General features: G+C 41.7%; 2 protein-coding genes across 6 annotated transcripts in view; one reads left to right on the top strand and one right to left on the bottom strand.

Moving 5' to 3' along the window:
- LOC105923771 overlaps positions 1–15,968 on the top strand; it is a gene marked incomplete at its 3' end in the record, with an annotated part of 780,934 nt that overhangs the window by 580,440 nt on the left and 184,526 nt on the right. The gene's annotated exons all lie outside the window — the stretch shown is intronic.
- Positions 1–15,968, bottom strand: part of LOC118556356 (NLR family CARD domain-containing protein 3-like) — a 112,900-nt gene that overhangs the window by 16,521 nt on the left and 80,411 nt on the right. For 4 of the 5 annotated variants that reach the window (XM_036133615.1, XM_036133617.1, XM_036133618.1 and 1 more), the window contains 2 exons: positions 3,105–3,340; positions 99–1,887 (listed from right to left, as the gene is read on the bottom strand). In XM_036133615.1, the coding sequence (XP_035989508.1) occupies positions 99–1,887; positions 3,105–3,340 (2,025 nt within the window). The remainder of the gene's footprint in view (positions 1–98; positions 1,888–3,104; positions 3,341–15,968) is intronic. The other variant, XM_036133616.1, reaches the window with a different exon arrangement.

The raw sequence follows: 15,968 nt of genomic DNA on the forward strand, positions 1-15,968 counted from the left end.
AGACCCAAAAACGTCCAGAAGCAACTTTAATAATGAAAAATAAACAGGATGACAATAGTGCTGAATCAGCATCACTAAATGAAGACATCTGGACTCACCGAGCCTTTCTGCAGTTCCTCACAGCTGGAATCAGTCTCAGTCGTCCTGCTTCTGATGTGTTGTACTTCTCCAGGTCCAACTCATCCAGAACCTCCTCTGACATCTGCAGCATGAAGGCCAGAGCTGAACACTGGATCTCTGAGAGCTTCTCTGATCTGTTCTCTGATTTCAGGAACTGCTGGATCTCCTGATAAACTGAGAGGTCCTTCATCTCCATCAGACAGTGGAAGATGTTGATGCTTCTGTCAGGAGAGATTTTATCAGTGTTCATCTCCTTCAGGTTGTTGATGACTCTCTGGATGGTTTCTGGACTGTTCTCTGTCTGACCCAGCAGGCCTCCTAAGAGTCTCTGGTTGGACTCCACAGAGAGGCCATGAAGGAAGCGAGCAAACAGGTCCAGGTGGCCATTTTTACTTCTGAGGGATCTCTCCATGATTCTCTTCAGGAAGTCCTCCAGAGATGTTTCTCTGTATTTTTGTCCCAAGAACTTCTCCATCACCTCTGTGTTCCTGCTGGTGAAGCAGTGGAACATGTAGACTGCAGCCAGAAACTCCTGAATGCTCAGATGAACAAAGCAGTAGACTGCTTTCTGGAACATCACACTCTCTCTCTTGAAGATCTCTGTACAAACTCCTGAGTACACCGAGGCCTCTGTGACATCCAGACCACACTGCTCCAGGTCTTCTTGGTAGAACATGATGTTTCCTTCCTCCAGATGTTCCAACGCCAGCCTCCCCAGCTTCAGGAGAACTTCCCTGTCAGCCTCCATCAGCTCCTGAGGACTCCTCCCATGTCCTCCATGGTACTTGTTCTTCTTCCTCCTGGTCTGGACCAGCAGGAAGTGAGAGTACATGTCAGTCATGGTCTTGGGCAGCTCTCCTCTCTGCTCTGTGGTCAACATGTTCTCCAGAACCGTAGCAGTGATCCAGCAGAAGACTGGGATTCCACACATGATGTGGAGGCTCCTGGAGGTCTTGATGTGGGAGATGATTCTGCTGGACAGCTCTTCATCACTGAACCTCCTCCTGAAGTACTCCTCCTTCTGGGCGTCGGTGAAGCCTCGTACCTCTGTTACCCTGGCAACACATGAAGGAGGGATCTGATTGGCCGCTGCAGGTCTGGAGGTGATCCAGACCAGAGCCGAGGGAAGCAGGTTCCCCTTGATGAGGTTTGTCAGCAGAACGTCGACTGATGACTTCTGTGTGACGTCAGAAACAAGCCGACTGTGGTTGAAGTCCAGAGAAAGTCTGCTTTCATCCAGGCCGTCAAAGATGAAGAGAAGTTTGTGGGCAGCCAGCTGCTCTGCTGGGAGCTTCTGGAGGGTTGGATGGAAAACATGGAGCAGCGTGAGAAGACTGTGCTGCTCACCTCTGATCAGGTTCAGCTCCCTGAACGACAGCAGAACCACCACACGGACATCTTGGTTCTCCAAGCCCTCGGCCCAGTCCAGAGTGAACTTCTGCACTGAGAAGGTTTTTCCAACACCAGCGACGCCGTTGGTCAGAACCACTCTGATGGCTCCATGTTGGTCAGGTAAGGCTTTAAAGATGTCGTGGCACCTGATTGGAGAGTCATGGAGGTTCTGGATCCTGGAAGCTCTCTCCAGCTGCTTCACCTCATGTTGGGTATTAACCTCTTCACTCTGTCCCTCTGTGATGTAGAGATCAGTGTAGATCCTGTTGAGGAGGGTTCTACTTCCTGGTTCATCACTTCCTTCAGTCACACGTTCACATCTCCTCCTCAGACTGATCTTATGTTCCTCTAGAACCTCCTGCAGACCAACATCTGCTGGAACAGAGAAGAAAAGACAACTGAAGGAAAAACCTGATTTAGTGATGAAGTTGGAACAGAAACATCTGGAACATCAGGAGGTGTCATCATTAGAAGGTCTCTTAGTTCACATGATGTGATGCTAACCAATGGGATCCGTCCTTAGAACCAGAACCTTGTTAGATGGTCAGACAGCAGAGTTCTGCCTCTGCTTTGTGGCCAGTATCTGTTCACTGTCAGGATCTGATTCACAAAGCAGATCAGATGAAGAAATTGTTAAGATATCAACTGGGTCCAGCGGAACGAACTGCTTAAGCCAGAACTGGCTTAAGCAGTTGGATAGCACCGGACACAAGGAAATGTCAGATACGTCCCGGAGTTTCTCTACTGATGATACAGTTTGGATGTGTACGGCCCTCTATGGGTGTGAACCTAAACTCCTTTATAATGTTTGTGTAATGAGCAATTGGGGCTTCTTGCCGATCAAGAGCCCATCAGCACTGATGCGTCTGTAACCGTTTCTCTGTCTTTAGTAGATAACATATAACTTTTCTGTCTCATGCGTCTGGCATCCAAAGTAATATGTAAGTGGGGGTCGCCTGACGGGTAAAAAGAGTCGGGTCCACCGAGGATGTTTCACCGCCAACAGGGTGCGGTAGCTCTTAACAAAATGCTGACAGAAACATGCAGCAGCTTTCAGCAACATGAACTCTTTAGCATCAGGTCACCATTGTCCTCATTTCTCTGTTTCTATCTGACCTTCTCCCACAAACACAGCAGCTACAGAAGAGGCAGAGAGACAGAAAATGTTTCCTGGCAGCATTCCATGAAATATTCCATGTATTTCCTGTAATCTGGGATCTATTGTCAGAGTAAATAAAGGTTTCTGTCTCTCAGACTTTCCTTCCCTCTTTCTGTAAAGCAGCAGTGCAGCAGGTTGTTTTCTCCACCTTTTTGTTTCCATCAAAATGAGCAGCAGCTTTAAGGAGATGTTCAGTTTTAATGCATTTAGCACAAAGGGCTGAAAACAGAACCACTTCAAAGCAAACCCAATAGGTTGTTGGGTTGAACACAGACGTTACATTTACAGCAGCTGGAAATCCAGAGATTCAGGGGAAATAATTGATCACAGAAAGACTTTTAAACAATTTAATTCCCAAATCCCAACTAAAGACGTGGAATTAGTTCAACAGAGACAATAGAAGGAAGTTCTGATTGGAGATGTTCAGTCTCACCTGGAGCACAGCTGCTCTGATTGGCTGCCAGCAGTCCAGGTCCTCCTCTGGGTCTTTTCCCACACTGGGGGCAGGAGGAGGGTCCTGATGGAGCAGACTGGACCCAGTATGACGTGATGCACTGTCTGCAGAACCAGTGTCCACAGCTGGTAGATACCGGATCCATCAGGACCTTCTGACACAAAGCACAGCAGGACCGCTGCTCCTTATCACCAACGCTGCTCCTCTTCCTCCATCTGTGAAGACATTTCTTCATCAGTGAAACAGTTCACTACCAACAGGGTGGGGCTGTCCTCCTGAAGCTGGAGATGTTCATGAAGGTCCACCATAAACACCAGACCAGAAGCTGGGTCAGAACAGAACCTCAGAACATTGATGATGTGAGGTTTAAACCTTTTCATTGTATTAAATATTGAGATTCCTCTGGGATTTAAAAAAAAACAAAAACGTGGTGGTGTTTTTTTTACTTAAGTTTTTGGGTGGGGTGAGTTTAGATGACATAATCTAATTTGCATATTTGTTTATACATTTTTGACTCAGGCTGTAGGAATAAGAAGCTTTTTCAAAGAGAAAGTGATCAAAAACTATAATTAAATGTGTTTGGAATTACAAATGAGCTTCATGAAATTTAGGAATATATTAAATTGCTTGAATCCACACTACATAAAAAAAATTGTACTAAAAAGGTATCAGACGTACATAAAATCTATGAGGTGATTCAAGTAATTAAAGTTGTGTGTGTCAAATTCAGGGAAATAATTCAGTACAACCGTTTAAGAAACTAAAAGATTACTTTAAAACTATTTACTATATAGACTATATACTACCGCTTGAAAATAAAGGGAGCACTGAAATAAGAAATTCTAGATCTGAATGAATGAAATATTCTTATTAAATACTTTGTTGTTTATATACCTGAATGAGCTGACAACAAAATAACACAAAAATTATCAGTTAACTTAAATTTCCTAACCCACGGAGGTCAGGATTTGGAGTCAAACTCAAAATTAAATTGGAAAAACTCACTACAGGTGGATCAAATTTTTATGTAATGTCCTTAAAACAAGTCAAACTGAGTCTCAGTAGCGTGTGTGGCCTCCACATGCCTGTATGACCTCCCTGGGAATGCTCCTGTGAGGTGGAGGATGGTCTCCTGAGGGATCTCCTCCCAGTGTTGCCCCTGTGTTGTTACAGTAAACTTAATCTAATGTTTTATAGGGTCTCTGGTCAGGAACTTAATAAATTTATGGAACTTAGGAAACACAACCTTTAAATTAACATGGTTAAAGTCCCCAGCAATAATCGGAGTTCTGGATTACTGGTCATTTAGTCGGTAACAATGCAGTAAAGTTCCTCACAAACAAGGTTAGCATTAGCTTTCGGTTGAATGTAAACTGCAATGATTATCTCAGAGCTGAGCGCTCCAGAGAGTTTAAATGGTCTGCATGTAACTGCAAGGCATTCCAGTTCAGGTGAACAGAAGGTTGTGACGATTTTTGCTGAAGTGCACCATGAGTTGTGGAAGTAAATTTCCAGACCTCCTCCCTCGTTTTAATTAGCATCCGCCGTTCGATCAGCCCGGTACAACGTGCGTTCCCCCAATCCTGACGCTTCATCAAGGACGCTGTCATCTAACCACAGGAATTTTTTTTTGCCAATAACACATATAAAGTTGGTAGATTTGTTTCTAGTTGCTTTTTAAGAAAAAAAAAGTCACTGCAGGGTTTGAAAAGTATAACAGTGCTGCTATGGAGGCATAAAATGGAGGGAGCTGTGTTTGTCTTTGTTTTTAAAGATGGAGCAGCTTTTATACCCCAGAGCGGCAGAACTATCGACGTCACTAAAACAGAATCACATCAGGTCAACCAAGGAGGATGCCACACTGATGATTTTAAATGCAAAAGCAGGATTTCAACAAATATGCACACATTTTTCAAAATAATGACCAGGTTAAGTGGACAGGACTTTAAGACAAATATGGTACCAGTTTATTGGCAAAACAAAATTATTTGGGGGTGAGTTACCCTTGAATAATGTTGTGCCAACATGTTAAGTATTTTGGTATGTATAAAAATAATTTTATAGAACACTGAAACAGTTCTAACTAGAAAAATTTGCATTTCCTGCGAAAATGCACTGTGAATGCAGACAGCTGAATGATTAAGCAAAAGATGCAGAAGATCTTTGAAGAAGAGAAAAATAGCTGAAAAGCATTGAAGAAGTTGAAAAAGTTGAAGAAGTTGAAAAAGTTGAAGAATTTGAAAGAGTTGAAGAATTTGAACATGAAAGAACAATAGCTGAATTATTAGAAGAAGAAAAAACTGAGGGAAAGGCACCAAACATTTCCTAACTCATTCTAAACACTGAATCGTTTAACAAAGCAGAAGTAGAATTTCAAACTTGAATATACTGTAGCCATATTGTGGGCCTGCATTTCTAGGGAGTATAAGGGGTTTCGCCCCCCATTGAAAAAGCATTGGATGTTTGACACCTCCTAACTTGGAGATGCTTTACATGACGAGGCCCAAACTTATTGTGAAGCATTCTGTATAAAGGAGGTACAGACTCTGTAAAGCAGAAGTTTGTCCGAGCTTCCTAGAGCTACTTCCAATTAGCAACATGCTAACCATTAGCCGCTAACATGGTTGTGCTCAGGATCACCGGGTGATTGTACTCTGTCAGTTTGGTCCAAATCCTGTACTGGGAAGTGCCTCAAATAGGGGTGCTAATACTTAATGTCGCCAAACGTCACCAAAGTTCATGGGTCAGATTGGCCTCCTTTAGCAACTCAGCCTCATCACATCTGGGCCCAGAACTCAATATTTGACCAAAATGGTCAGTAGCGCCATTTCCCACAGGTGGGTGGTGCTGTATTGGCCAATTGGGTCGTGTCTGGGCATCATGCCAGGTCCTGTTGGAAGCAAAGGCCCAATAGGAAAGCATGTGAAATCCAAAATGGGATAGAAAAATGACACAGAGCTGAAAGTCACTTGAAAATTTTATAATGTCAAGAGGAAGTGACTGTGCGAATTTCAGATTCCTACATTAATCACAGCAACTGCGGTGAGCGTCGAAAGTTGCCATTGTAACTCAATTGATCCTCTCCCTCTGGCCCTCAGAGTTCCGTCGTCATGGAAACTCACTGACACACCTGCAGCTGCCAATCTACCGAAGTGCAGAGACTTTGCTCACAATAAGTCCCATTGGATTATAATGGAGAACTTTGCCCCGAACAACGCTACATATCTCCTGATCCCTAAATGGTAGAGACGTAATTTTTTCTGCGTTTAGTTCGTAACGGATAGGGGAAGAAGAAAAGCTATCGGTTTTTGCTGGAAAAAGTTTAATAAAGGCGTAGAAAATTATGATATAAAGGTTTTTTTTAAGGAATTTCCAAAATCCTCTAAAAACAGTCCCGAACAAATCGCTCTAGCTGAAAAAGTATAAGAGATATCAAAACAATTATTTCACTGTGAGTATCAGCAGGCTTTTGAGGACTATGTTGCTCATTTTTATGTTTGTACAAAAATCGGTGTAGGCACAGCGACGATGTAAAAAAGTGGATCATTTGGGGTGATGGAGGTCCAAAGCGTCTTCAGGATTTTGCAAATTTGCTACTCCCGAACAAATTGTTCCTGCGGAAAAACCGTAACAGTTATCCACAAAATTCCTTTTTTGTGAGTGCCAGAAGGGGTGGGACATTCATATGTGAAAGTCTCATGCCTGTACATCAAACGGTTTAGGAGTAGCGACGATGCGAAAACGTGTGATGTTTTGGATTTTCAGACGTCATTTTTCAAAACCGCTCCATAGGAAATGAATGGGGGAGGTTTCGGGTTTGTGTCACTCTGGGGTGATTTGCGAAAAATCTATAAATGCTACACCAATGACTGTTACATTTCCTGAATCCAGACAAAAATTCCTACGTTTTGATGTATAATTTATGTGGATAGGTTGAAAATTGAGCGAGTGAGAAGAAGTTGTTTGGAGAAGAAGAATTTGTTGAATTTCTAGAGTGCGCACTCTATAACTGCCTCCTTGACGACCATAGCAACGCATGTTATTTGCTGAATTTCTTGAAAAGCCAAAATTATTTTAAGGAGGTACTATATGAAAATGGTAAAAGATATGAAAAAGCTGAAATAGACCATAATAGCTGAAAGATATCACTACATTTTAAAAGTTGAATGGCGTTTCTAGCTGAAAGTAGGCTGAAGCAGTAAGCTGTCAAAAAGCAGCTGAAATGAGCGGAATTTTAGTGAATTACATTCATTTCCTATGGGAGAAAAAAAGCTGAAAATTTGCAGAAAAAGCTGAATATTTTAAAAAGTTGAAGAGTTAAAAGTACAAAAAGACATAGCCATCCATTCCAGAAGAAGCTGAATAGTTTAAAAGTTGAATGGTTGAAATCGGAGAAAAATTGTAGGAGGAGAAGCGAATCAAACTTTAAACAGTAAAAACGCATTAGGAAGAATAAACACTAAGAAGAAGAAGAATAAAGAATAAAGAGAAACAGGATCTCAAGAACTGTGAATGCCTACTGCATTCACAGTAATAAAGAATAAAGAGAAACAGGATCTCAAGAACTGTGAATGCCTACTGCATTCACAGTAATAATAATAATAAAGAATAAAGAGAAACAGGATCTCAAGAACTGTGAATGCCTACTGCATTCACAGTAAATATACTGTTGCCATATGTGTGCCTGCATTTCTAGGGAGTAAAAGGGGTTTCGCCCCCATTGAAAAGCATTGGATGTTTGACACCTCCTAACTTGGAGATGCTTTACGTGACGAGGCCCAAACTTATTGTGGAGCATTCTGTATAAAGGAGGTACAGACTCTGTAAAGCAGAAGTTTGTCGGAGCTTCCTAGAGCTACTTCCAATTACCAACATGCTAACCATTAGCCGCTAACATGGTTGTGCTCAGGATCACCGGTTGATTGTACTCTGTCAGGTTGGTCCAAATCCTGTACTGGGAAGTGCCTCAAATAGGGGTGCCAATACTTAATGTCACCAAACATGACCAAAGTTCATGGGTCAGATTGGCCTCCTTTAGCAACTCAGCCTCACCACATCTGGGGCCAGAACTCAACATTTGACCAAAATGGTCAGTAGCGCCATTTCCCACAGGTGGGTGGTGCTGTATTGGCCAATTGGGTCGTGTCTGGGCATCATGCCAGGTCCTGTTGGAAGCAAAGGCCCAATAGGAAAGCATGTGAAATCCAAAATTGGACAGAAAAATGACACATAGCTGAAAGTCACTTGAAAATTTTAAAATGTCAAGAGGAAGTGACTGTGCGAATTTCAGATTCCTACATTAATCACAGCAACTGCGGTGAGCGTCGAAAGTTGCCATTCTATCTCAATTGATTCTCTCCCTCTGGCCCTCAGAGTTCCGTCGTCATGGAAACTCACTCACACACCTGCAGCAGCCAGTCTACCCAAGTGCAGAGACTTTGCTCACAATAAGTCCCATTGGATTATAATGGAGAACTTTGCCCCGAACAACGCTTCATATCTCCTGATCCCTAAATGGTAGAGACGTAATTTCTTCTGCGTTTAGTTCGTGACGGATAGGGGAAGAAGAAAAGCTATCGGTTTTTGCTGGAAATACTTTAATAAAGGCGTAAAAAATTATGATCTAAAGGGGTTTTTTAAGGAATTTGCAAAATCCTCTAAAAACAGTCCCGAACAAATCGCTCTAGCTGAAAAAGTATAAGAGATATCAAAACAATTATTTCACTGTGAGTATCAGCAGGCTTTTGAGGACTATGTTGCTCATTTCTATGTCTGTACAAAAATCGGTGTAGGCACAGCGACGATGTAAAAAAGTGGATCATTTGGGGTGATGGAGGTCCAAAGCGTCTTCAGGATTTTGCAAATTCGCTACTCCCGAACAAATTGTTCCTGCGGAAAAACCGTAACAGTTATCCACAAAATTCCTTTTTTGTGAGTGCCAGAAAGGTTGGGACATTCATATGTGAAAGTCTCATGCCTGTACATCAAACGGTTTAGGAGTAGCGACGATGCGAAAACGTGTGATGTTTTGGATTTTCAGACGTCATTTTTCAAAACCGCTCCATAGGAAATGAATGGGGGAGGTTTCGGGTTTGTGTCGCTCTGAGGTGATTTGCGAAAAATCTATAAATGCTACACCAATGAGGGTTACATTTCCTGAATCCAGACAAAAATTCCTACGTTTTGATGTATAATTCATGTGGATAGGTTGAAAATTGAGCGAATGAGAAGTTGTTCGGAGAAGAAGAATTTGTTGAATTTCTAGAGTGCGCACTCTATAACTGCCTCCTTGACGACCATAGCAACGCATGTTATTTGCTGAATTTCTTGAAAAGCCAAAATTATTTTAAGGAGGTACTATATGAAAATGGTAAAAGATATGAAAAAGCTGAAATAGACCATAATAGCTGAAAGATATCACTACATTTTAAAAGTTGAATGGCGTTTCTAGCTGAAAGTAGGCTGAAGCAGTAAGCTGTCAAAAAGCAGCTGAAATGAGCGGAATTTTAGTGAATTACATTCATTTCCTATGGGAGAAAAAAAGCTGAAAATTTGCAGAAAAAGCTGAATATTTTAAAAAGTTGAAGAGTTAAAAGTACAAAAAGACATAGCCATCCATTCCAGAAGAAGCTGAATAGTTTAAAAGTTGAATGGTTGAAATCGGAGAAAAATTGTAGGAGGAGAAGCGAATCAAACTTTAAACAGTAAAAACGCATTTGGAAGAAGTTCCTATAATAATAATAAAGAATAAAGAGAAACAGGATCTCAAGAACTGTGAATGCCTACTGCATTCACAGTAACTAGAAAAATTTGCATTTCCTGCGAAAATGCACTGTGAATGCAGACAGCTGAATGATTAAGCAAAAGATGCAGAAGATCTTTGAAGAAGAGAAAAAATAGCTGAAAAGCATTGAAGAAGTTGAAAAAGTTGAAGAAGTTGAAAAAGTTGAAGAATTTGAAAGAGTTGAAGAATTTGAACATGAAAGAACAATAGCTGAATTATTAGAAGAAGAAAAAACTGAGGGAAAGGCACCAAACATTTCCTAACTCATTCTAAACACTGAATCGTTTAACAAAGCATAAGTAGAATTTCAAATTTGAATATACTGTAGCCATATGTGGGCCTGCATTTCTAGGGAGTATAAGGGGTTTCGCCCCCATTGAAAAGCATTGGATGTTTGACACCTCCTAACTTGGAGATGCTTTACGTGACGAGGCCCAAACTTATTGTGGAGCATTCTGTATAAAGGAGGTACAGACTCTGTAAAGCAGAAGTTTGTCCGAGCTTCCTAGAGCTACTTCCAATTACCAACATGCTAACCATTAGCCGCTAACATGTTTGTGTTCAGTATCCCGGGTGATTGTACTCTGTCAGTTTGGTCCAAATCCTGTACTGGGAAGTGCCTCAAATAGGGGTGCCAATACTTAATGTCACCAAACGTGACCAAAGTTCATGGGTCAGATTGGCCTCCTTTAGCAACTCAGCCTCACCACATCTGGGCCCAGAACTCAATATTTGACCAAAATGGTCAGTAGCGCCATTTCCCACAGGTGGGTGGTGCTGTATTGGCCAATTGGGTCGTGTCTGGTTATCATGCCAGGTCCTGTTGGAAGCAAAGGCCCAATAGGAAAGCATGTGAATTCCAAAATGGGACAGAAAAATGACACATAGCTGAAAGTCACTTGAAAATTTTAAAATGTCAAGAGGAAGTGACTGTGCGAATTTCAGATTCCTACATTAATCACAGCAACTGCGGTGAGCGTCGAAAGTTGCCATTGTATCTCAATTGATCCTCTCCCTCTGGCCCTCAGAGTTCCGTCGTCATGGAAACTCACTGACACACCTGCAGCGGCCAGTCTCCCAAAGTGCAGAGACTTTGCTCACAATAAGTCCCATTGGATTATAATGGAGAACTTTGCCCCGAACAAAGCTTCATATCTCCCGATCTATAAATGGTAGAGACGTAATTTTTTCTGCGTTTAGTTCGTAACGGATAGGGGAAGAAGAAAAGCTATCGTTTTTTGCTGGAAAAAGATTAATAAAGGCGTAAAAAATTATGATCTAAAGGGGTTTTTTAAGGAATTTCCAAAATCCTCTAAAAAAAGTCCCGAACAAATCGCTCTAGGTGAAAAAGTATAAGAGATATCAAAACAATTATTTCACTGTGAGTATCAGCAGGCTTTTGAGGACTATGTTGCTCATTTTTATGTTTGTACAACAATCGGTGTAGGCACTAACCTGACAACAGCCAGCTGCATGTATCGCTCCGCCTAGCTCCACTCACATACATCTGGGACACCGCCATAGGCATTGCCTTTACTGAAGGCTGGGCCTTATCAAAACTCCTTGCATATGATTGGATAAGCCACTTGTCTGTCATCTTTATCGACGTGCTATTTCAACCACTCACACCGAAGCTAACCCGTGACGCTGATGAGACCGACGCCGGAAAAAAAAAACTTTTTTTTTTTTTTATGTGTTTGCGGCTCTAGTGCAGGGTTTCCCGCAGCGCTATCTTGGCGAGGCGGCCGCGGAAAACGTGTCGTCCACCCCCCCCCCTCCGCTCCGCGAGCCGGTCCGCGGAAAACGTGTCGTCCCCCCCCCCCCGCGAGCCGGTGCGCGGAGAAAAAGTCATCCACCCCCCGCTCCGCAAGTCGGTCCGCCTCGCATAAGCAAATTCCTGCGGGAAACACAGTAGTGGCAAGCGTTTTATTGACAGTGAGCTGACAGGAAGAGGGGGAAAGACAGGCGGCAAAGCGCCGCGGGTCGGAGTCGATCCCGGGCTGACCGCGTTGAGGACTAATAGGCCTCCCAATATGGTTAGCGCTAACCGCTCCGGGGCGCGTACGCAGACGCGCCCCGGAAAACAAAACTTGCCAAATCCGGTCGGGAGAAGGGCGAAAACATGGTTTCCCCCAACAAAAGCCTTCAGAGGCGTGCTCTGATGTTCTTTTAATGAAACAATATCAGATAGATTGGACAACACGGAAGAAATAGCAGCATCAATGCTAATGCTTGCTTCCTCGATGCGAGCCGCCATTGTTGTTGTTGGAATCTTACGGTGGCTTCTCCACTACGTCACATCCATGAAACACCAGCCCTGCGTCCTGATTGGCCAGACCAAAAATTTGGTTGGGGAAATCACTTTGAATGAGCCGTGTCCCAGATGTATGTGAGTGGAGCTAGGCGGAGCAATACATGCAGCTGGCTGTTGTCAGGTTATGTAGGCACAGCAACGATGTAAAAAAGTGGATCATTTGGGGGGATGGAGGTCCAAAGCGTCTTCAGGATTCTGCAAATTTGCTACTCCCGAACAAATTGTTCCTGCGGAAAAACCGTAACAGTTATCCACAAAATTCCTTTTTTGTGAGTGCCAGAAGGGTTGGGACATTCATATGTGAAAGTCTCATGCCTGTACATCAAACGGTTTAGGAGTAGCGACGATGCGAAAACGTGTGATGTTTTGGATTTTCAGACGTCATTTTTCAAAACCGCTCCATAGGAAATGAATGGGGGAGGTTTCGGGTTTGTGTCGCTCTGAGGTGATTTGCGAAAAATCTATAAATGCTACACCAATTAGGGTTAGATTTCCTGAATCCAGACAAAAATTCCTACGTTTTGATGTATAATTTATGTGGATAGGTTGAAAATTGAGCGAGTGAGAAGAAGTTGTTTGGAGAAGAAGAATTTGTTGAATTTCTAGAGTGCGCACTCTATAACTGCCTCCTTGACGACCATAGCAACGCATGTTATTTGCTGAATTTCTTGAAAAGCCAAAATTATTTTTAGGAGGTACTATATGAAAATGGTAAAAGATATGAAAAAGCTGAAATAGACCATAATAGCTGAAAGATATCACTACATTTTAAAAGTTGAATGGCGTTTCTAGCTGAAAGTAGGCTGAAGCAGTAAGCTGTCAAAAAGCAGCTGAAATGAGTGGAATTTTAGTGAATTACATTCATTTCCTATGGGAGAAAAAAAAAGCTGAAAATGTGCAGAAAAAGCTGAATATTTTAAAAAGTTGAAGAGTTAAAAGTACAAAAAGACATAGCCATCCATTCCAGAAGAAGCTGAATAGTTTAAAAGTTGAATGGTTGAAATCGGAGAAAAACTGTAGGAGGAGAAGCAAAGCAAAGTTTAAACAGTAAAAAGGCGGAAGAGGATCTCAATAACTGTGAATGCCTACTGCATTCACAGTAATAATAACTAGAAAAATTTGCATTTCCTGCGAAAATGCACTGTGAATGCAGATAGCTGAATGATTGAGCAAAAGATGCAGAAGATCTTTGAAGAAGAGAAAAAATAGCTGAAAAGCATTGAAGAAGTTGAAAAAGTTAAAGAATTTGAACACGAAAGAACAATAGCTGAATGATTAGAAGAAGAAAAAACCGAGGGAATGGCACCAAACATTTCCTAACTCATTCTAAACACTGAATCGTTTAACAAAGCAGAAGTAGAATTTCAAACTTTGATATACTGTAGCCATATGTGGGCCTGCATTTCTAGGGAGTATAAGGGGTTTCGCCCCCATTGAAAAGCATTGGATGTTTGACACCTCCTAACTTGGAGATGCTTTACGTGATGAGGCCCAAACTTATTGTGGAGCATTCTGTATAAAGGAGGTACAGACTCTGTAAAGCAGAAGTTTGTCCGAGCTTCCTAGAGCTACTTCCAATTAGCAACATGCTAACCATTAGCCACTAACATGGTTGTGCTCAGGATCACCGGGTGATTGTACTCTGTCAGTTTGGTCCAAATCCTGTACTGGGAAGTGCCTCAAATAGGGGTGCCAATACTTAATGTCGCCAAACGTCACCAAAGTTCATGGGTCAGATTGGCCTCCTTTAGCAACTCAGCCTCACCACATCTGGGCCCAGAACTCAATATTTGACCAAAATGGTCAGTAGCGCCATTTCCCACAGGTGGGTGGTGCTGTATTGGCCAATTGGGTCGTGTCTGGGCATCATGCCAGGTCCTGTTGGAAGCAAAGGCCCAATAGGAAAGCATGTGAAATCCAAAATGGGGCAGAAAAATGACACATAGCTGAAAGTCACTTGAAAATTTTAAAATGTCAAGAGGAAGTGACTGTGCGAATTTCAGATTCCTACATTAATCACAGCAACTGCGGTGAGCGTTGAAAGTTGCCATTCTATCTCAATTGATCCTCTCCCTCTGGCCCTCAGAGTTCCGTCGTCATGGAAACTCACTGACACACCTGCAGCGGCCAATCTACCCAAGTGCAGAGACTTTGCTCACAATAAGTCCCATTGGATTATAATGGAGAAATTTGCCCCGAACAACGCTTCATATCTCCTGATCCCTAAATGGTAGAGACGTAATTTTTTCTGCGTTTAGTTCGTAACGGATAGGGGAAGAAGAAAAGCTATCGGTTTTTGCTGGAACAAGTTTAATAAAGGCGTAAAAAATTATGATCTAAAGGGGTTTTTTAAGGAATTTGCAAAATCCTCTAAAAACAGTCCCGAACAAATCGCTCTACCTGAAAAAGTATAAGAGATATCAAAACAATTATTTCACTATGAGTATCAGCAGGCTTTTGAGGACTATGTTGCTCATTTTTATGTTTGTACAAAAATCGGTGTAGGCACAGCGACGATGTAAAAAAGTGGATCATGTGGAACAATGCAGCTCTAAAGCATTTTCAGGATTTTGCACATTCGCTACTCCCGAACAAATTGTTCCTGCGGAAAAACCGTAACAGTTATCCACAAAATTCCTTTTTTGTGAGTGCCAGAAGGGTTGGGACATTCATATGTGAAAGTCTCATGCCTGTACATCAAACGGTTTAGGAGTAGCGACGATGTGAAAAAGTGTGATGTTTTGGATTTTCAGACGTCATTTTTCAAAACCGCTCCATAGGAAATGAATGGGGGAGGTTTCGGGTTTGTGTCGCTCTGAGGTGATTTGTGAAAAATCTATAAAGGCTACACCAATGAGGGTTACATTTCCTGAATCCAGACAAAAATTCCTACGTTTTGATGTATAATTTATGTGGATAGGTTGAAAATTGAGCGAGTGAGAAGAAGTTGTTCGGAGAAGAAGAATTTGTTGAATTTCTAGAGTGCGCACTCTATAACTGCCTCCTTGACGACCATAGCAACGCATGTTATTTGTTGAATTTCTTGAAAAGCCAAAATTATTTTAAGGAGGTACTATATGAAAATGGTAAAAGATATGAAAAAGCTGAAATAGACCATAATAGCTGAAAGATATCACTACATTTTAAAAGTTGAATGGCGTTTCTAGCTGAAAGTAGGCTGAAGCAGTAAGCTGTCAAAAAGCAGCTGAAATGAGCGGAATTTTAGTGAATTACATTCATTTCCTATGGGAGAAAAAAAGCTGAAAATTTGCAGAAAAAGCTGAATATTTTAAAAAGTTGAAGAGTTAAAAGTACAAAAAGACATAGCCATCCATTCCAGAATAAGCTGAATAGTTTAAAAGTTGAATGGTTGAAATCGGAGAAAAATTGTAGGAGGAGAAGCGAAGCAAAGTTTAAACAGTAAAAACGCATTTGGAAGAATAAACAGGAACTAGAAAAATTTGCATTTCCTGCGAAAATGTACTGTGAATGCAGATAGCTGAATGATTAAGCAAAAGATGCAGAAGATCTTTGAAGAAGAGAAAAAATAGCTGAAAAGCATTGAAGAAGTTGAAAAAGTTGAAGAAGTTGAAAAAGTTGAAGAATTTGAAAGAGTTGAAGAATTTGAACATGAAAGAACAATAGCTGAATTATTAGAAGAAGAAAAAACTGAGGGAAAGGCACCAAATATTTCCTAACTCATTCTAAACACTGAATCGTTTAACAAAGCATAAGTAGAATTTCA

The sequence above is a fragment of the Fundulus heteroclitus genome, unplaced genomic scaffold, assembly GCF_011125445.2.
Source record: "Fundulus heteroclitus isolate FHET01 unplaced genomic scaffold, MU-UCD_Fhet_4.1 scaffold_65, whole genome shotgun sequence".
Taxonomy (NCBI): Eukaryota; Metazoa; Chordata; class Actinopteri; order Cyprinodontiformes; family Fundulidae; genus Fundulus; species Fundulus heteroclitus.